This window comes from Haliotis rubra, unplaced genomic scaffold (assembly GCF_003918875.1).
Source record: "Haliotis rubra isolate DU_JTF1 unplaced genomic scaffold, ASM391887v1 Scf1820, whole genome shotgun sequence".
Lineage (NCBI taxonomy): Eukaryota > Metazoa > Mollusca > Gastropoda > Lepetellida > Haliotidae > Haliotis > Haliotis rubra.
The window spans coordinates 1,645-23,925 of record NW_025765804.1 but is presented as its reverse complement, the minus strand read 5'-3'; the positions used below and the strand labels follow the sequence as shown (position 1 = coordinate 23,925).

At 40.6% G+C, this 22,281-nt stretch overlaps 1 protein-coding gene across 1 annotated transcript in view; it reads left to right on the top strand.

Annotated features, from left to right (window-relative positions):
* The window catches only part of LOC124273631, a gene marked incomplete at its 3' end in the record, with an annotated part of 52,975 nt that extends 32,590 nt beyond the window's left edge, over window positions 1-20,385 (top strand). Inside the window, exons 14-27 of the mRNA XM_046708905.1 lie at window positions 4,607-4,620; window positions 5,861-5,987; window positions 6,236-6,440; window positions 6,885-6,942; window positions 7,660-7,806; window positions 8,373-8,506; window positions 9,521-9,656; window positions 10,086-10,240; window positions 14,174-14,279; window positions 15,276-15,410; window positions 15,917-16,096; window positions 17,506-17,613; window positions 19,299-19,427; window positions 20,191-20,385. Of these exons, the coding sequence (XP_046564861.1) occupies window positions 4,607-4,620; window positions 5,861-5,987; window positions 6,236-6,440; window positions 6,885-6,942; window positions 7,660-7,806; window positions 8,373-8,506; window positions 9,521-9,656; window positions 10,086-10,240; window positions 14,174-14,279; window positions 15,276-15,410; window positions 15,917-16,096; window positions 17,506-17,613; window positions 19,299-19,427; window positions 20,191-20,385 (1,829 nt within the window). The remainder of the gene's footprint in view (window positions 1-4,606; window positions 4,621-5,860; window positions 5,988-6,235; window positions 6,441-6,884; window positions 6,943-7,659; window positions 7,807-8,372; window positions 8,507-9,520; window positions 9,657-10,085; window positions 10,241-14,173; window positions 14,280-15,275; window positions 15,411-15,916; window positions 16,097-17,505; window positions 17,614-19,298; window positions 19,428-20,190) is intronic.
* Between the last annotated feature and the right edge of the window lie 1,896 nt (window positions 20,386-22,281).

Genomic DNA, 22,281 nt, shown 5'->3' with positions numbered 1-22,281 from the left:
CAACCTCTCATCAGCGATGCTGGGATAGAAGATGATGGAGGCATCATTTTTCAGACGCTGAGATACGATATTGATGGTAAACAACCTAGATCTCTTCACCTTCCAAGAGTGGCAACTCGGCGCAGACATACCTGATAAAGGAAGACGATGCAGACGCCATCACCTTACCTCCGATCGACTGATTGCTGCGGTGCCACAGAATGTGGACACAGCCTACCATAAAGCCATAAAGTTCAAACGCCAGAGGCGTATGTTCTTGGCCTTAATAGATCTAGAACGATCAATGAGATTCTTATCACCAGATTTCGCGGACACGACTTCTGAAGATGATAGGATGATCTACTCGGCTCTACTTATGCAGAACCAGCAAGAACCACACCCTGTATGAAGCTAACGCCATATATTGATCGGACTCTAGACACTTCGCTAAGGAAGTCCCAGGCCACCTCCGCACAAGGAGCTAGAGCCTCACCAGTTACAAGGGACGCCGCTGAGGAGTAGCGCTTCACCGACCCCACATATTGCTGAGTGCGGCGAAAACTAAAAACTCACTCACTCACTCACTCCTGTTGAACACAGAGGTCGCTCGGGCAAGCAAGCCATATATATATATACTGATCGGGCTCTGACTCGATACCTTCGCTAAGGTCGCTAAGGCTAAGTGGCTACAAGTCTACTTCACACAGAAAATCTAGAATGGATACTTCGAGAGCTTCGCTAAGTCTCCTCCGGCCCACCGAGGAAATCTCCTCCAAGGTCTCCATATATTAGCCACTCATCATATATAGCTACTCGCCAGTCCGTTTCAAGACATCGTGATAAGTTGTCTATCAACTGTATGCCATATGCCGCCTATAAGCCTACGCTAAGACAATTGCACAGGCTATTTACAACACAGAACGCCGCTGTATTAATTAGTCAACGACGCTTCATAGATCTTCACAGGAATCAACCTTTCCGTGATAGATTGCTAGAATATGCAATCCCGACTACGATACGATTATCTACATGCGACCATTACGCAGATCTGCAGACAATTCAATATCGAAATTGAACAGCAGCCTTGTTACAGCCAGTATAACTCATAATCGCCAAAGTTTCTGAGAAGAAATATGTACAACAAGTTCAGCTTTAATTCTACAATTATGACGATACATTCATGTATACAGTCTACAAGCTGACAACTTGCAAGTTTATTGTACCTTTATATAAGGAAGTCGGAATTATATTCAAAACTGAAGTTACTTTCACGACAGCCAGGAAAATAACCTACCCAGCATTAATATTACAGAGCGAGGTATTTTCTACCGGAGGTTTCGCGCTTACCTTTAACCCTCAAACACGCGGGTCACTCGGGTAACTTCGAAGCTACGTGAAGACCGACGATTATGCTAATATCAACGACGGCAAGATTTTATACAAGGTTTTTTCCTGCTACACCGGTGACATCACAGCTGGTATTCTACAGAATCAAAATGCCTTGTTCTGATTGGACCGCTGTTGGACAACACTCCACGCAGAGGTCGATCTTAGTTCACAGTTCAAGACTTACGCTACAAGTGACAACTATATATCAGTGAACGAAAGCAAGCCTCCTTACAGTCCAGTTAATCTGAACCTTCATGATTGGGCTGCTTTCTTCAGGTTAGAGACCTCCCCTGTCAAGTTAGGACGAGGCACGGCAGTCAGGCGATTTTACATAAAGTTCAACGAGGACAGACACACCTGGTTGTGCACCTACATCGCCAAGGACTTCGCAAGAGCTTAATAACCTAGACGACGGGATACAAGTGGATCTAAATCCACAGCGCCTCAGACTACAGCTGAATTTCATCATCAAGCTACTAACACAACTAGATGGTTAGTAAACCTACTTAAGCTTTCTGATTGAGAATTAAAACGGAAGTTTCACCCTCCAACTTGGGATCTGAATATAGTGTTCCAACACCTCACAAGTGAGGTTTATGAACACGCCTGGATGACATACTTGGACTCCATGATACGATGATTCTATCAATGATGGCCAGCAAGAGCACTGTAAATTTATCTCCACCGAACCAAACAGGAGGGAAAATGCAACAGATTATTTCCTCTATCATCAACTTACGCAGAATGAAGTCTCACGCACTATATCTCCGCTTTTGATCAGAACTGTCATACTACGTGCATACAAGACGGATGGACCTAATCCGACCCTCCATGAGCTTTTAATACTCATGATATTAGAGCTTAACTTCTACAATTGATCTACACAAATGTTATTTGAAATAATGGAGGGTTTATTTCTGAGATCCGATATGGTGGTTGCCAACCATTATCTGAGAGATATCACCACCGAGGACGCCTCAGGTATCCACCAATTCGATCCCATGGTCCTCGCGACAACAGTTGACAGTTCTCGAGAAGATAAGTCAATCTTACAGATTTCTACTTATCTTATAACAGTACTAAATAGCTACATGCTATATATAATTTGCTTAAGTTCTTTTATCATCACAGTACTATGATTATTACATCATACAATATATAAGTTAACAACTCTACAGAGTTGGTTATTATATATTTACCTTAAGTTAATCATATCTTAAGAGTAGTACTATGGTTACATGATAAATGCATTAGCTAACAAACTCTACAGAGTTTTTGGCTATTATATAATGTAGCTTAAGTTAATTATATCTTAAGCATAGTACTATACTCATATTGTAAAAATATATAGCTAACAAACTCTACAGAGTTTGGGCTATTATATAGGTAGCTTAAGCTTATTCATATCTTAAGCTCAGTACTATGTTTATATCATATAAGTATATTAGCTAACAAACTCTAAAGAGTTTTTGCTATTTGGCTTAAGTTTCATCATATCTTAAGCAATATGGTTACATTATAACATGTATTAGCTAACAAACTCTACGGAGTTTTTGCTATTATATATGTAACTTAAGCTTATTCATATCTTAAGCGCAGTACTATGTTTATATCATATAGGTATATTAGCTATCAAAACTCTAAAAGAGTTTTTTGCTATTATATATTTGGCTTAAGTTTCATCATAATTTAAGCTTTATGGTTACATTATAACTTGTATTAGCTAACAAACTCTATGGAGTTTTTGCTATTATATATGTAGCTTAAGGTTTCCTTCATATCTTAAGCTCAATACTATGTTTATATCATATAAGTATATTAGCTAACAAAACTCTAAAAGGGTTTTTGCTATTATATATTTAGCTTAAGGTTTTCCTTCATATCTTAAGCTCAATACTAGGTTTATATCATATAAGTATTTTAGCTAACAAACTCTAAAGGGTTTTTTGCTATTATATAATTAGCTTAAGTTTCATCATATCTTAAGCAGTATGGTTACATTATAAAATGTATTAGCTAACAAAACTCTACAGAGTTTTGCTATTATATATATAGCTTAAGTTTAATCATATCTTAAGCTCAGTACTATGTTTATAACATAAAAGTATATTAGTTAATAAACTCTAAGGAGTTTTTGCTATATACATTTAGCTTAAGTCTAATCTTATCTTAAGCTTAGTACTATGGTTACATTATAAATCTATTAGCTAATAAACTCTACAGAGTTTTTTTTTTGGCTATTGTATATGTAGCTTAAGTTAATTATATCTTAAGCACAGTACTATACTCATATTGTAAAAATATATTAGCTAACAAACTCTACAGAGTTTTGCTATTATATATGTAGCTAAAGCTTATTCATATCTTAAGCTCAGCATTATATCTATATCATATAAGTATATTAACTAACAAACTCTAAAGAGTTTTGCTATTATATAATTAGCTTAAGTTTAATCATATCTTAAGCTTAGTACTATGTTTATATCTTAAAGTATTTTAGCTAACAAACTCTAAGGAGTTTATACTAGCATATTAACAAGCTTAAGTCTATTAGTCTTAAGCATTGTATTAATGTTATATATACTTTATCATAATAAGTACATTGTAATAACCTTTATATGGCAGCTGATAAGTTAGCAGCAGGAATTCATCAGTTCAGTGCCTTTATGAAGTTCCCATAGGGTTATTACAATCATCACAGTTCAAATCACTAATTATTAAAATCCAAAGTATTATATATTCCCACCTCCTTTCCGTTAGGATTCTACAAGCAAGAGATGAGTCAGGATAAGGAAAAATATGTAATTTTTAGAGTAAAATTGATATTTTATACTTATCCTGACTCATGAGGTAAGCTCCTCCCATCCTCCCCACATAACACTTTGGATTTCCTGTAAATTCAAATGTTGGGCTCAGTATATGAGGAGAGAGTGAGGCACATGGGTGGAGGTGGCGCCCCGCTCCCAGCTTGTGGAAGGGAGGTAACCTCGTGGTGAGTACTAATTAGTGATTTTACATTGAAGGGAGCTTCAATTAGGGGAGATACAAGTGTTCCACTATGTTCGCAAGAAGAAGAAGACAAGCAAAAGAGCATGAGTCAGGATAAGTATAAAATATCAATTTTACTCTAAAAATTACATGATCGTAACTCCCATACTTTAACACAGACTTATGACTGTCTGTAGCACTAAGGTGATCGTAGCTCCCATACTTTAACACAGACTTATGACTGCTGTAGCACTAAGGTTGATCGTAACTCCCATGCTTTAACACAGACTTACGACTGCTGTAGCACTAAGTTGATCGTAACTCCCATACTTTAACACAGACTTATGACTGCTGTAGCACTAAGTTGATCGTAACTCCCATACTTTAACACAGACTTATGACTGCTGTAGCACTAAGTTGATCGTAGCTCCCATACTTTAACACAGACTTACGACTGCCGTAGCACTAAGTTGATCGTAACTCCCATACTTTAACACAGACTTATGACTGTCGTAGCACTAAGTTGATCGTAACTCCCATGCTTTAACACAGACTTATGACTGTCATAGCACTAAGTTGATCGTAACTCCCATGCTTTAACACAGACTTATGACAGTCTGTAGCACTAAGTTGATCGTAACTCCCATACTTTAACACAGACTTATGACAGTCATAGCACTAAGGTGATCGTAACTCCCATGCTTTAACACAGACTTATGACTGCCGTAGCACTAAGTTGATCGTAACTCCTATGCTTTAACACAGACTTATGACTGCTGTAGCACTAAGTTGATCGTAACTCCCATACTTTAACACAGACTTATGACTGCTGTAGCACTAAGTTGATCGTAACTCCCATACTTTAACACAGACTTATGACTGCTGTAGCACTAAGTTGATCATAGCTCCCATACTTTAACACAGACTTACGACTGCCGTAGCACTAAGTTGATCGTAACTCCTATGCTTTAACACTGACTTACGACTGCCGTAGCACTAAGGTGATCATAGCTCCCATACTTTAACACAGACTTACGACTGCCGTAGCACTAAGTTGATCGTAACTCCCGTACTTTAACACAGACTTACGACTGCCGTAGCACGAAGGTGATCGTAACTCCTATACTTTAACATAGACTTACATTTGTCGTAGCACTACGATCACTTTAATGGGAACTAGATCTGCTAACTGGATCCTTCAAAAGTTTTACAATTTTGTGTTTTGTCTGCCCTAATATTTCTTCGTCTTTTTATTAAAGTCTGATGACCTTATTCATATAAGGGGCGCTGGGGTAGCCCAGTGGTTATACCATTCGCTCGTCAACGCTCGTCACGGCGAAGACCCAGGTTCGATTCCCCACATGGGTACAATGTGTAAAGCCCATTTCTGGTGTCCCCCGCTGTGATATTGCTGGGATATTGCTAAAAGTTGCGTAAAACCATACTCACTCGCTCACTTCATATAAGCTTCAAACATATTTATAGAACTGTCCCCATATTCCAGGCACGTGGGTTGGTGGTCCAGGCGTTGGAGCTGCTGTCTTCAAGGAGTCAGTTCAACATCCCCACCCACCTTCTGTCCGATCTCGTCACGCGGGGATTCAGTGCTCATCTGCTGCAAGCTGGACAAGGTAACGACGCCATCTTGGATAGTGGGGATAGTTGGGTGTGCTAATTGATTTATACCAAGTTGACCAAAGAATGTGCATGAAGAAGCAGAACCACAACCCAAGGCTTCCTTCCACAATGTTTGAATGGAAAAGTCCAACCTAAAAGGACCTATATGGACGGTTTATTCAAACTGTCCTGACATAATATGCCGCAGTATAGATGAAGGAGTGACTTAACTTTAATGTCCCGCTCTCATCTCATGTACCAGGGTCACTGCTGCAGTGTATCAGTGCAGACGAACTTGTGCGTCTGCTCCTCACCAAGCCCCAGCTGGCAATACAGAATGTGGGTCTCATGGAGAACCAGCTCAGTCTGCTTGATGAGGAGCTGTTGGTCTCGCTGGCCGAGGTCTTCGACCCCTCCCGACCTGTGATGAGGGGCATCCTCAACAGACACCACTACTCCAGGAGGAGGTAGGTACACCTGTGTTAGTTACCATGGTTACTGGAGATGTTTGACCTCTCCCGACCTGTGATGAGGGGCATCCTCAACAGACACCAGGGGCGGTGGGGTAGCCTAATGGTTAAAGCATTGGCTCGTCACGCCGAAGACCCGGGTTCGAATCCCCACATGGGCACAATGTGTGAAGCCCATTTCTGGTGTCCCCCGCCGTGATGTTGCTGGAATATTGCTAAAAGCGGCGTAAAACCAAACTCAGTCAGTCAGTCAGTCAACAGACACCACTAATCCAGGAGGAGGTAGGTACACCTGTGTTAGTTACCATGGTTACTGGAGATGATTAACCCCTTCCGACCTGTGATGAGGGGCATCCTCAACAGACACCGCTACTCTAGAAGTAGCTAGCTACACCTGTGTTAGTTACCATGGTAGCTGAAGCATTACCTGTTTGTTTCCAGGACAACCAGCATCTCTTCTTTGACCTCCTTTACAAGTGATGTCCTTGACTTCTCCGGGGTAGGTAATACCAAAGTTAGGTCAACAAATTTAGCCTGAACTTTTAGTTCTTGAGGGTAGGAGTTCCTATATTCTAAAATAACTTTACGTCAACAGACTATTAAAGAATTTTTAATTTATCGGTTAAGATTTACATCTGAAAGGTTATCTTTTGTTTTATTGGCCTACAGAAATGCCAACTCCCAAAATATGCACTTTGACATATTTATTCTGCTGACTGCAAACTGTATTTTTTACCAATTCTATCAGTGAAGAAATTATACAGTCAAACCTAATATTTTCTAATATTTTCTTAATCTAGCTGGGGCGGTGGGGTAGCCTAGTGGTTAAAGCGTTGGCTCGTCACGCCGAAGACCCGGGTTCGATTCCCCACATGGGCACAATGTGTTAAGCCCATTTCTGGTGTCCCCCGCCGTGATATTGCTGGAACATTGCTAAAAGCGGCGTAAAACTAAACTCAGTCAGTCAGTCTTAATCTAGCTGTGATGCTGCTTTGAATATTATTGATGGATCTGGGCGGTTGGGTAGTCTTGTGGTTAAAGCGTTTGCTCGCCACACTGAAGACCCAGGTTTGATTCCCCACATGGGTACAATATGTGAAGCCCAATTTCTGGTGTCTCCTGCCGTGATATTACTGGAATATTGCTAAAAGTTGCGCAAAACCCAACTAAGTCACAATTGACGGATGACATCTCTATGAAACTGCTCCTCCTACAGGATATGGGCACCTCCAACCTGTGTCGGCTGATGGACTTCTTCATCTCCGTCGTCCTGCAGCTCAACAAGAAGCGAGAGGCAGACAGCACACAGCTGGATCTGGCAGACATGTTGGCAGACGTCAACACTCAACTGGAGGAGCTCAGGGTATGGCAGTATTGTCTTTACTCAACAGTCCCTAGGATGGTGATCTACCTTCAGTTGTTAGCGATCTATAGTCAGTTTTTATATTGTATTGTCCAAATAGTGTTATTAGTTTTAAGTTTCTACACTAGTTTTAGTTGTAATTGTGATATTCTAGTTGTTTTACTGTCCTTTGCAGACAGGTTTTTATTATATACATATATTCCATTTCAATGTCAAATATGTTCTCGTCACGATATGGCTGAAATATTGCCGATGTGACGTTAAATCTTAACTCACTCACTCACTCACTTTACTCAACAGGTTATAAAACTGCTTATTACTTCATTCTGGTTGAACCCAAATGCTTTACAATTATCTAAGGATTACAAAGTTCTGGAGAAGGGTTAGAGGTTGCCTAATGTTTCATATTTTTCACTGGTTCAATAGTAAGAGAAAGTTCTTTTTCACCATGGTCAGTTATGATCCCCAGCAATTGATTGTTGCATCAATACCATTGCCAGTCAGTCGTTATTGTCCTAAGGAAAGGCAGTGTATTAATCACCTGTCACACCCATCTTTCTGTGTAGGAAAAGAAACAGCCTGTCGTAGAGATGTCTCGGAAGCTGGCCCTTCAGCCAACCATCATCGGCTGTGGCAGCCAGCACACCGCCATCATCAGGAACAGCGACCTCTACGTCTGGGGGCTCACCAACAGTGGCAGGTCAGCAGTTGTTGTGTCTCAGTTGTGTGTGTCAGAAACTTGTTGTAGGAAACTAAATCGGATGGGATGGTCAGACTTGGACGTGGTGATTCTTTGTTGATAAAGGTTCCCAGTGACCAGTGCGGGTAGTAAAAGCCGACCAAACTGATTGGCTGGTTATCCTTGGTTGACATGTTTCATCATACCCTGATGGCTGCGAACATTGTTCTCAATATCAAATATATTATCTGCAGGCTCTTGTCATAAGGCAATATTGCATTTTGTTGATGGATGGATAAATGGATAAATTGATTGAAAGGTGGGTGGTAGGGTGGATTGATGAATGGATTGAAGGGTGGGTGGTAGGGTGGATTGATGAATGGATTGAAGGGTGGGTGGTAGGGTAGATTGATGAATGGATTGAAGGGTGGGTGGTAGGGTGGATTGATGAATGGATTGAAGGGTGGGTGGTAGGATGGATTGATGAATGGATTGTAGGGTGGGTGGTAGGATGGATTGATTGGTAGACGAATGAATGGATTGATGGGTAGTTAGGTGAATGGATTGTAGGGTGGGTGGTAGGATGGATTGATTGGTAGACGAATGAATGGATTGATGGGTAGTTAGGTGAATGGAGTGAAGGGTGGATGGTGGGATGGATTGATGGGTGGATGGACAGATGGACAAAGATGAAAGGAGAAATGAATGAGTGGATGAATGGAGGGATGGATGGATGGATGCTGCTTAGACAACATCAGCAATAGTGGTGGCTTGTTTAAGTGTGTGTCATGGTACCTCAATGACATGGTACATTGCTTGCCTAGTCTGCACTTATATCACTTGAACATGTACAACGCAGTCAAGACTCATGTGTCATACATGTCATGTCATTCATTGTCATGGTCAGATAAATACTGGGAATGTTTAATCCCAAATGTAGCATGTTACATTACATTGTCAGTTGAGTCAGGGGAGACTACTCCAGTATGCAGCTGAGAACGTGATCTTGGTTCACACAGGTGTTTGTTGATATAGGTTGGGTCATGGTGACCTGGTGACAGACAACAGCATCGCAGCGCCGTCACGGGTGGAGACGCTGCACATGCTGCAGATGCGGGTCCTGTCAGTGGCATGTGGGGGAGAACACACGCTTGTCATCACACAGCAAGGGGTAGGCAAAAGCACAATAATAAATCCACTTTCATACTGAACATCTAGATAATAATATTCTCTATCAATTATTTCTACAGAGCCAATGAATGCTAAATATGATGAGTATTTTTACTGAAGACCCAGGTTAATTCCCCTCATAGGTACAAATATGTGCAGCCCATTTCTGGTGTACCCCAGTCTGGAGGGACTAGTGAGTTCCTTGTTGACTAGCACTTGTAGCATTAACATGTTAAGCAGATAGCGACACTGTAGCTGATAATTTCTGACATTTTAATTTTGATTTTGATTTTGAAAACTAAAAAGCCAGGGCCCCATTTCATGAAGCAAGTGCTAAGGTGATCATAACGTTAGCCCATACTATAACATAGATTTACGACAGTCGTAGCACTACAATCGCTTTATGAAACGGGCCCCTGATGTGTTTCAGGTGTATGGGTGGGGGCGGTCACAGTACGGCCAGGTGGGGGTGGGGACACGACACCACTACACCCGTCCCATGCTGATCGAGTCCCTGCTGTCGGAGACGGTTGTCAGTATAGAGTGTGGTCAGTACCACAGTCTGGCTCTCACGGAGAACAGCGAGTAAGTGGTGACAAACGTGTGGGTGAATGTTGGATTTAATGCCTCTACAGTTATATCAAATAATTACTGAGTGCAGCATTGACAAAAAAGAAAGAAACTTAATTGTGGATGAAGAAAAACGTATTTACACGTATTTCTTGACTCGAACCTGTTTTACCAGCCCATTGTTCTGACTAAACAACCGTTGGTGATTGGTCTTCAGCAACCCATGTTTGTCGTAAGAGGCGACTAACAGGATCGGGTCGCTCTCTGTCTTGGTTGACACATCATCGTATCCCAATTGCGTAGATCGATGCTCGTGCTGTTGACCACTGGATTGTGTGGTCCAGACTCGATTATTTACAGACAGCCGCCATATAGCTGCAATATTGCTGAGTGCGGAGTTAAACAAACAACAAAGCAAAACTTTTCACATCATGTCAGGTAAACTTTCCATTCAACAAATCAGTTTGAAGACTTCTAAATAATCTCAGTGTAAGATGTATATCAGCAGAATATTTGATTTCTAAATCTGAAAAACAGACTTAAAAAGGAAGTTTATGATTGGAATTAAAGGCTGAGCCGTTATATCATTGTAAATTAGCCCACTGTCAGTTCTGGCCACCATTGTATCTGGACCTAAAAGTGTGTACCATCGAGGGTTTATAGCTAAAATGGATAGAATTATCATTAAAACGGCCCAATGTTATCAGAAATAACTGATAAGATGCACAGTTAATGAATGACCTCAGGCTTCTGCAAATGATAATGCCCTGACAAAATAGCGTTACTCTTTTTCCATACAACTCCTGTCATACAAACCCCTTTCATACAACTCCCTTTCATACAATTCCTTTCATTCCCTTTTATTCCCCTTTCCATACTATTCCTTTCATTTCCCCTTTTTCCTTTCATCCTTTTCCTTTCCTTCCTCCTTTCCTTCCTTTTTCCTTTTCCTTTCCTTTCCTTCCTTTCCTTTCCTTCCTCCTTTCTTCCTTTCCTTTCCTTCCTTCCTTCCTTTCCACTCCTTTCCTTCCTTCTTTCCTTTCCTTTCCTTTCCTTCCTTTCCTTTCCTTCCCTTTCCTTCCTTTTCCTTTCCTTTCCTTTCCTTTTTTCCTTCCTTCTTTCCTTTCCTTTTCCTTTCCTTTTCTTTTCCTTTCCTTTTCCTTTCATCTCCTTCCTTTCATCCTTCCTTTCCTTTTCTTTTTCCTTTTCCTTTCTTTCCTTTCCTTTCCTTCCTTTCCTTTTCCTTTTTCCTTCTTTTCCTTTCCTTCCTTCCTTTTTCCTTTCATACTCCTTTCCTTCCTTTCATACAACTCCACTTCCTTTTCCTTCACTTCCTTTTTTCCTCTTCCTTTCCTCTTTCATCCTTTCTTTCCTCCTTTCCTCTTTCCTTTCCTTTCCTTCTTTCTTTTCCTTCTTTCTTTCTTTCCTTTCCTTTTCCTTTCCTTTCCTTTTCCTTTCCTTTCCTTTCCTTTCCTTTCATCTTTCCTTTCATCCATCCTTTCCTTCCTTTTCATTTTCCTTTCATTACTTCCTTTTCCTTTCTTTCCTTTCCTTTCTTTTCCCTTTTTCCTTTTCTTTCCTGTTTTCCTTCTCATTCCTTTCCTTTCCTTTCTTTCCTTTTCCTTTTCCTTTCCTTTCCTTTTTCCTTTTCCTTTCCAACTTTCCTTTACAACTCCCTTTCATTCCTTTCATCCTTTCATCCTTTTTCCTTTTCTTTCTTTCCTTTCCTTTCCTTTCCTCCCTTTTCCTTTTCCTTTCCTTTCCTTCCTTTTCAATTCCTTCCTTTTCCTTCCTTTCATACAACTCCTTTTCTTTTTCCTCCTTTCATTTCCATTCCTTTCCTTTTTCTTTCATACAAGGCCCTTTCATCCTTTCCATTCCTTTCCTTTCCTTTTTTCCTTTTCCTTTCCTTTTCATCTCCTTTCCTTTCATCCTTTTCTTCCTTTCATACAAAGCCCTTTCCATACAACTCCTTTCCTTTCATGCAAGGCCCCTTTCATCCTCCTTTCTGCTGGAGCCCTTTCATACAACTCCTTTCATTCCTTTTCCTTCCTTTCATTCCTTCCCTTTCATACAAGCCCACTTTCATACAACTTTCCTTACAAAGCCCTTTCCTTTTCTTTCATACAGCTCCTTTCATGCAAACCCTTTCATACAACTCCCGCTTTCATGCAAACCCCTTTCATGCAGCTCCCTTTCCTTTACAAGGCCCTTTCATACAACCTTCATACAACTCCCCTCATTTTCATGCAAACCCCCTTTCATACAACTCCTTTCATACAAACCCCTTTCACTTCATACAACCCCTTTCATACAACTCCCCTTTCATACAAACCCCCTTTCATACAAACCCCTTTCATACAACTCCCTTTCATACAAACCCCATACACAACCCATACAAACCCTTTCATACATCCCTCCCTTTCATCATACAAGCTCCTTTCATACAACTCCCATTCATACAACTCCCTTCATACAACTCCTTTCATACAAACCCTTTCATATACAAACCCTTTCATACAACTCAAACCTTTCATACAACTCCTTTCATACAAACCCCTTTCATACAACTCCCTTTCATACAAACCCCTTTCATACAAACCCCCTTTCATACAACTCCCTTTCATACACTTTCATACAAACTCCTTTCATACAAACGCTCCTTTCCTCCTTCTTTCACAACCCCTTTCATACAAACCCTTTCTATACAACTCCTTTCATACAAACCCCCTTTCATACAAACCCCTTTCATACAACCTCCCTTTACAACTCCCTTTCATACAAACCCCTTTCATACATACAAACCCTTTCATACAACTCCTTTCATAAACCCCTTTCATACTCCCTTTCATACAAACTCCCTTTCATACAAGCCCCTTCATACAACTCCTTTCATACAAAGCCCCTTTCATACAAACCCCTTTCATACAACTCCTTTCATGCAAACCCTTTCATACAACTCCTTTCATACAAACCCTTTCATACAACTCCCTTTCATGCAACTCATACAACTTTCATACATACACCTGCTTTCAACAGCCCCTTTCATACAAACCCCCATACAAACCCCTTTCATACAAACCCCTTTCATACAACTCCCTTTCATACAACTCCCTTTCATACAAATTTTTCATACCTTTTTCATATAACTCCCTTTCATACAACTCACATGCTAAGTTATGTCACAGTCTAAGTAAACAGGCTCAGTTTTATTCATTATACTGCTATACTGGGTCTAACAAAACCTTGTGGAAGGTCGCATCAGCCGACCTTTTCAATGGACCAATCAGAACACAGCTTACGAAATCGCGAAAGTTGACATTTGCACATACCTTTTGAACTTTTACCTCGAAAACGTTTTGTACCCAAACGATTCTGAATGTTATTTTCCGTACGATCGCTTCCGATTGATGCACATGGAGCACGCCACAAGAGCGAGTAAACAGTCGCTGAAAATAGCGTTTTGTCAGTTATTAGCTAATGATAGCCTTGTCAACAGAAACCCATAAGCGTATATTCTGCAGGTCATATATCTGTGTTCTATGCGGGTTTTCATTTGTTATGAGATCAGTGTTGGCGACCGGGGAAGAGAAAATCCATTTTGTAAGTCCCGAAAAAACCTACATAGTAGCCGTTGTCTGATTGGTTAAATCTGTTCGGCCATCTCGCGTTTGATTGGACGGTCATAGGTCGCTCAAAGGTTACCTGACAGGACCTTCCATAAGGTTTTGTTAGACTCAGTATAGCAGTGCAACGAATAATATTGAGTTTAAGTTTACTTAGACTGAGTTATGTCAGTGTCTGTGAGATGTAAACATGAGACGAATGGTCCCTTTAGTATTGTGATGCCAGTGCATCACATGTGATGCCATGAGCCAATCATGACTGAGTTCTATGAACTCGTCCATGCTGCATGTTTGCATCAGTCTCGTCTTGTCTTATGTCCAGTGTAGTAGTCACAAATACATGTTTTGTGTGCCGGCCGGCCGCCTTGATTGTTATCCCTTACATCACTCCATGTGCCATTGCTCAGTTCTTCCTGGATCCAGGGGCGGTGGGGTAGCCTAGTGGTTAAAGTGTTTGCTCATCACGCTGAAGACCCAGGTTGCATTCCCCACATGGGTACAATGTGTGAAGCCCATTTCTGGTGTCCCCACCATGATATTTCTGGAATATTGCTAAAAGTTACTTAAAACCAAACTCACTCACTGACTCACTCTCTCCTCCTGGATCCTCCTGAGATCCTTCCTGTATCATCCCATGAGTCTTTGTTAGCTAACCTGATCAGATAGGCAAGGTGATGCTGCTGCTGATGATTTGGAGATTTTACTTGCTATTTTGCACTCAGACAACTGGAGTATCTGGGTATCGGACAGACAAGTAGCGGTTGTGTGATGATGTGTGTTGATCTATAGCAAATGTAAATCCTCAGAATTTTGGTGCCCAGAATCTACACACAGCTCCACAGAATCCACACATCACAGTTCAGCATATGTTGGCATATGGTCCTGTACATGGGTTGAGTGCACAGGTCACAAATCAGGATAAAGTTACGTTATGTTGGTCGCACACTTTCACTCCTCACATTTGTCTCGGTCCTGCCTGCAATAAAATGTGTTTTATGTTGTTTCACTTAAGGCAAGTGACTTTAGTCATATGCCTCTCTTCACCCTGCAGTGAGTGGGTACCCAGAAGGATGCAATAGTAAAGTGTCTTCTAACACCACAATTGACCCTTTATGATGTATAGTGCACAGGGACTGACTGACTGACTGAGTTTAGTTTTACGCCGCTTTTAGCAATATTCCAGCAATATCACGGCGGGGGACACCAGAAATGGGCTTAACACATTGTGCCCATGTGGGGAATCGAACCCGGTTCTTTGGCGTGACGAGACAACGCTTTAACCACTAGGCTAGCCCACCGCCCCAGTGCACAGGGAGTAGAACGTGAAAACTGAGTGTACTGAATAGGGCTGCACCATGAACAGCCACCTGTTGAACAGAACAGTGCATTATAGACGTAACTTCAGGCAGTGTTTGTTGTTGCAGGGCGCTGTGTACTCGTTTGGGTGTGGCTACTTTGGCGAGCTGGGCCTGGGGGACAACAGCAAGAAGTCCTGCCCCACCCGGATCTCTCTGCTGCCAGAGCCTGTCTGCATCATTGCCACTAAATACTTCCATTCTGTAAGATGCTAGATATCATATCTAGATCAGGCTCTCCAACACGATATCCTAGCTATTCCAACTATCCTATCCTATCTATCCCAACTGTCCCAGTTATCCAAGCTCTCATAGCTATTTTTTAGCTATCCTAACTATCCCAATTATCCTAGCTATCCTAACTATTCAGCTGTCCTAGCTACCCCATCTTTCTCAGTTATCCTAACTATCCTGCCTGTCCTATGACAGTGCTAAGATCCTTCTGTTGATTTCCCTGATTTACTTAAGATGAATATCTGTCAGAAAATAAAATTAATACAAATTTGTTCATACCTGACCAATGGTTGTACCTTTCAGTCAAAATGTGCATAGTGAAGTACGGTCATAATGAACTACAGTAAAAGTTGTCTGAATTATAACCGTACTTTACTATACCTAATTGTAGCAGGTTAATAATTTGAATGAATAGTTGGTCAGAGTCATTGACAGCAATCTCGATGTAGATAATTCATTGGAACGTGTATTTGCAGATTGCGGTAACCAGTAGCAACCGTGTGTACTCTTGGGGATGTCACCCACACAGTCTTCGATACTCCGCACAGCTTGTACGTAGAGCCAGACAACTGGGTCAGCATCTCAGTGACCCTGTGGAGAGCTATCTAAGTCCCAGTGTCGTAGACTCAGCTTATGTCAATGGGAAAATAACACAGGTTAGTGGTTGGTCATTTTTTATTTATTTTTTAAAGGTGATTTTTCTATCAGAAAATATAATTAAGTATATTACATATTATATATGTATTATTGTAATATTCTGAGATTCAGCTCTCTATGGATATAAATATATAGAAACATCCTAAACCTCATAAACTGTTCAATGAACTGAAATGTATTGAGTGTATTGTATTTGAATTTAGTATACTGATTGTGGATGTACTGAGATACATTGAGTGTCCTGACTGTGGTCCTACTTTGATGTTTTGAGTGTTCTGACTGGATGTACTAAGATGTATTGAGTGTCCTGACTGTGGTCATACTAAGATGTATTAAGTGTACTGACTGGATGTACTAAGATGCATTAAGTGTACTGACTGGATGAACTCAGATGTATTAAGTGTACTGGCTGGCTGTACTAAGATGTATTGAGTGTCCTGACTGTGGTCATTCTAAGATGTATTAAGTGTACTGACTGGATGTACTAACATGTATTAAGTGTACTGACTGGATGTACTCAGATGTATTGAGTGTCCAGACTGTGGTCATACTAAGATGTATTAAGTGTACTGGCTGGATGTACTAAGATGTATTAAGTGTACTGACTGAATGTACTAAGATGTATTGAGTGTCCAGACTGTGGTCATACTAAGATGTATTAAGTGTACTGACTGGATGTACTCAGATGTATTGAGTGTCCTGACTGTGGTCATTCTAAGATGTATTAAGTGTACTGACTGGATGTACTAAGATGTATTGAGTGTCCAGACTGTGGTCATACTAAGATGTATTAAGTGTACTGGCTGGATGGACTAAGATGTATTAAGTGTACTGACTGAATGTACTAAGATGTATTGAGTGTCCAGACTGTGGTCATACTAAGATGTATTAAGTGTACTGACTGGATGTACTAAGATGTATTGAGTGTCCAGACTGTGGTCATACTAAGATGTATTAAGTGTACTGACTGGATGTACTCAGTTGTATTAAGTGTACTGACTGGATGTACTCAGATGTATTGAGTGTCCAGACTGTGGTCATACTAAGATGTATTAAGTGTACTGACATGGTCATACTAAGATGTATTAAGTGTACTGACTGGATGTACACAGATGTTTCATGTACTGACTGTGTTTATCTCACCCGTGAAGATCCGGGTTAGAATATTGATCTTCAGTAACCCATGCTTATCGTAAGAGGCGACTAACCGGATCGGGTGGTCAGGTCTTGCTGACTTGGTTGACACATGACATCGGTTCCCAATAGCGCAGATCGATGCTCATGCTGTTGATAACTGGATTGTCTGGTCCAGACTCGATTATTTACAGACCGCCGCCATATAGCTGGAATATTGCTGAGTGCTGCGTAAAACTGAACTCACTCACTCACTCACTGTGTTTATCTGTAGGTGACTTGTGGCAGCCTCCACACCGTTCTCCAGACCATCGAGGGGGAGATCTACGTGTGGGGCAGGAACCTGGACGGACAGCTTGGCATCGGCAGCAAACAGGATGAGGTATGTGCAGGGGCTCAACCAATGGGCCACATTGATGTACAGGTTCAACCAATGGGCCACATTGATGTACAGAGCTCAACCAATGGGCCACATTGATGTACTGGTTCAACCAATGGGCCACATTGATGTACTGGTTCAACCAATGGGCCACATTGATGTACTGGTTCAACCAATGGGCCCCATTGATGTACTGGTTCAACCAATGGGCCACATTGATGTACTGGTTCAACCAATGGGCCACATTGATGTACAGGCTCAACCAATGGGCCGGATTGATGTACAGGCTCAACCAATGGGCCACATTGATGTACAGGTTCAACCAATGGGCCACACTGATGTACAGGTTCAACCAATGGGCCACACTGATGTACATGTTCAACCAATGGGCCACATTGATGTACATGTGCAACCAATGGGCCACATTGATGTACAGGTTCAACCAATGGGCCACATTGATGTACAGGTTCAACCAATGGGCCACATTGATGTACAGGTTCAACCAATGGGCCACATTGATGTACAGGTTCAACCAATGGGTCACACTGATGTACAGGTTCAACCAATGGGCCACATTGATGTACAGGTTCAACCAATGGAGCCACATTGATGTACAGGCTCAACCAATGGGCCACACTGATGTACAGGTTCAACCAATGGGATGTACATTGATGTAGCTGTACATTTGTTCAACCAATGGGCCACATTGATGTACAGGTTCAACCAATGGGCCACATTGATGTACACAGGTTCAACCAATGGGCCACACTGATGTACAGGTTCAACCAATGGGCCACACTGATGTACACAGGTTCAACCAATGGGCCACATTGATGTACAGGTTCAACCAATGAACCACAGTATGTGAATAAACAGAAACCTCTGTTCAGTTGAAACCATCAATGATCAGTGTAGCAACAATGTGAATGTTAGTTATTACGGACAGCAGCTGTTGCTGTATATTTTATACTACTCAAGAGAAGTTAAGCAACACATGATTCTTTCTTATAACTAGCCAATCATTCTGTGACAGATTTACTATCTAGTCAATCATTCTGTGACTGATTTACTATCTAGTCAATCATTCTGTGACAGATTTACTATAGTCTGCTTGAGTCAACATGATACCAATGAAATTAAACTGGCACCATTCATCCAGTCATCATAAGCATACAATCTGAGAGCAGTGAAAGTGAATCATTCATTTCAGTGCAGAATGTAATGAAAACATCAGACCAACTCTGGAAAAAGTTTCATAACGTTTGTCTCCAAAATAAAAAAGTTACATAACAAGCTATCATCAGTTTGTTTTGATTTTCCGTATGAAGTTTTACGAGGGTAAAGTAATAGTAGTACTGTTGTAGGAACCGCCTCAAGGGCAGGAAGTATGCGCACCTTAAGATGTCAACATGTAGGGGTTGTATCAACATTTAGGAGTTGTATCAAAACTCTTCCAGACTGGAATCTGAGGAAATTCCTGTTTGATCATGAACCGATTTGGAGTTAGATTGTGATTCATGGGTATCATTTTGACTCAGACTGTATATGTAGATGAAAGAATAGTGTGTTCTTTGATTTACTTCTAGTAGCAGTAGACTCAGGATAAACTGTCGAGGGTCTAGTTTTGTTCCTTCCTTTATTCTGGTAATGAAGAAGGATGATAGTCATTAACTTGCGTCATTTTTCAGAAAATTCCACGAATGTTGACGAAGATTAATGACCACAATATTGTATGTGTGAAATCTGGTGGAGAGTTCAACATCGCCATGGATACAGAGAACACAGTGTGGGTCTGGGGAAAGAACGATACTGGACAGGTAACTGTCAGTGAAAGTGAGAAAGTTGTAGTGGCTGAGTGGGTTAGATCGCTGACTGTGTGCTGGCAATTAGTTGCCTGACTGAGAGTGAGGGTTCATTCCTGGAAGGGACTCAACCTAACAAAAGTACTAGATTCTGTACTTCACTGAGAAAGTGTACTCATGTATAACCTATGTTACATTTGACCACTTTCTAAGTGTCGTTGTGTATTCATGGTTTATTGGAGAGCGGAAGGTCTCGGGTTCAATCCCTGGCCGCGTCATACCAAAAGACGTAAAAATATGGTAACTTGTTGGGCCCTGCCTGCTGCGGCATTAATGTGTACAACAAGGACTGAGTCGAAACTCCAGAGTCAGTATAATGTGTCTGAGTGGGGTATTCATCGTCCTCTTGCTGGTATCTCAGTCATTTCGCACTATAAAACCAGCTTAAGTCTGGGCTAGTACAATCAGCCACACACATCGCGACGTTTAACCCCATTTCACCTCACCTCACCTCACCTCACCCTCACTCATAATTTATTGATCAAGCATACATAGCAACATTTGTGTGGGTGGTATAAGTAGTTCCATCTTGATGGCCTTGTTTGAATATCTATGTGAATATGAGACCAGTTGTATCTGATTAGTTGTTAGCTACCGCTAACATTGTCCATTTATAATAAGTGTTAATTATAATTGCTCTTATTTTAAGTGTGGATAGAAAAGTAAGCAAATTTGATCTTGTGAGTCTGATTGTTACTATGGTTACTTTGCATTCCAGCTTGGTTACCATGTCATTGAACTGTCTAGCCCAGGCTCCGACAGACACGGTCCCGACGTACGCCAACTCCCAGCAGTACTGACTTCCTCAATCCACAGTCCTCAAAGGACTCTCCTGCTCAGGATCCAACTGTCATGTCACCATGGCAACAGTCGATTCCTGGCATCCTCAGAGAGTGGAGATTCAGAATATTGGGTAATCTTTGAATTTTCACCTTTATTTGTCATGAGTGTTAGGTAATGTGGCTATGAGGAAAAGTGTTTGAAAATTTGAGTGGAAAATATTTTTATTTTTATTTTATCCTATTTTTATTATATAAAGGTAGCATTTTAAATCAAACATCTAATCACCACTTTCGATGAACCAAGGCAAGAAACAGGGATTGCCCTGATGCAGATATCCTATGTATTTGATGTACTCTGTGTTGAAAGTACTCAGGTTAACTGTTGGATCGATTTGATGCGATGTGAAGTCAACCGACATTCGTGCATGATAAAGGTAAAAACAGAAACAGAAACATACTGACGTTGGACACCTTATTATATGAAATACCTCTGAAGGTCCAGGTTAGAATGAACCTTCAGTAACCCATGCTGATCGCAAGAAGACTCGCCAACGGGATCGGTGGTAAAGGTTCCAAGTGACTTGGTTGATACATGTCATTGGTTCCCAGTTGTGCAGATGCGATGTCTCATGCTGTTGATCAGTGGATTGTCTGGTCAGACTTCGATTATTTACTTGACCGCTGCCATATAGCTGGAATATTGCTGAGTGCTGTGTAAAACTAAACTCACTCACTCACTATTATATGCATATGACACTTGAGGGAGTCAATTCAATTCAATTCAGTTTATTGTATTAGCGTGGCCTTAGGCTCACATACATAAACATATAATGTCATACACATAAATATATTGGTAATGGAAATGTAACATATTTGGTACTTATGGTTTTGCCCATTTTGTTTCATCTTTTCATATCTTATAGAAATGGCTAAGTGTTACAGAGTTCCACACAGTTTCGTTATTACTATCGAACATAAGTATGCAAAACATTTAAAAATTACAATTCTTAATGGATTTCTGGAATATATAGTGTTGTCTAATTTCATCATACACTGTACATTTTAAAATAACATGGAATTCATCTTCTTTTACATTTAAGTTGCAAAATTTACAAATCCTATCTTCTTTGGGTATATTATTTCTAGATCACGATATATCTACCTGTAATTGGCCTCCAGTTCTTAGTAAAGCTAATCATCGTCTCTCAAATTTGAAAAGTTTGAAATTTGTTACATATTTTCTGGAAAATATTGCTGTTTATGTAAAGAATAATTATTGGTATCTGGTACTCTCAGTTATAATTGAATGCCACTCTTGTACAGAAACATCATTAAGTCTCATCTTTATCTTGTTCAAAATAACAATGTCCAACTTCTTGATATACCCATGCGTGTCCAGGCCAAGCTTAAATAATGATTCTGTAATAAAATAATACCCAGCTAACTTTTTGTATCTAAACAAAATATCATATTATAAGCTTTTAGGAAGTCTGTTATCTGTCATGTGTAGTAATGATAGCTAATGCATCTAATAAATATTTCTACATAAATTGGTGACTCAAGGTGACTCCCCTGTCCAAGAGCCTAGGGCAATCCCTGAAGAAACCATCACTCTGTACCCACACTTCCATACAATGCACTTGCTATCATTATGGGTTTCTAATGCCCTTTTCTGAGTAAGTCCTGTTGCTATAACGGAACGTTATCAGGCTGATTACAGACCACAAATTAATTTCTGGTGATACATGAAAGATGCACAGAAATGCTCGCGTTTATTAGTGCACCCAACTCTACAAGGCTGTATTATTTGATTTAAAACTGTGTACTTCTGTAAATCATGAAATTAATACTAGGTAAATTTCCTCGAATGATCGCGAGGGTCTAGTCTAAAATCGTCATGAAATCAATACCGCGAACTTAGGAATCTGTGTTGATGATACAATGTGACACCCTGAATCTTTTGTGTTGTTCATTTTCTTGTCACACTTGTTATGTACCAAATAACCTGAATTGAGCTTGTTAAGCAA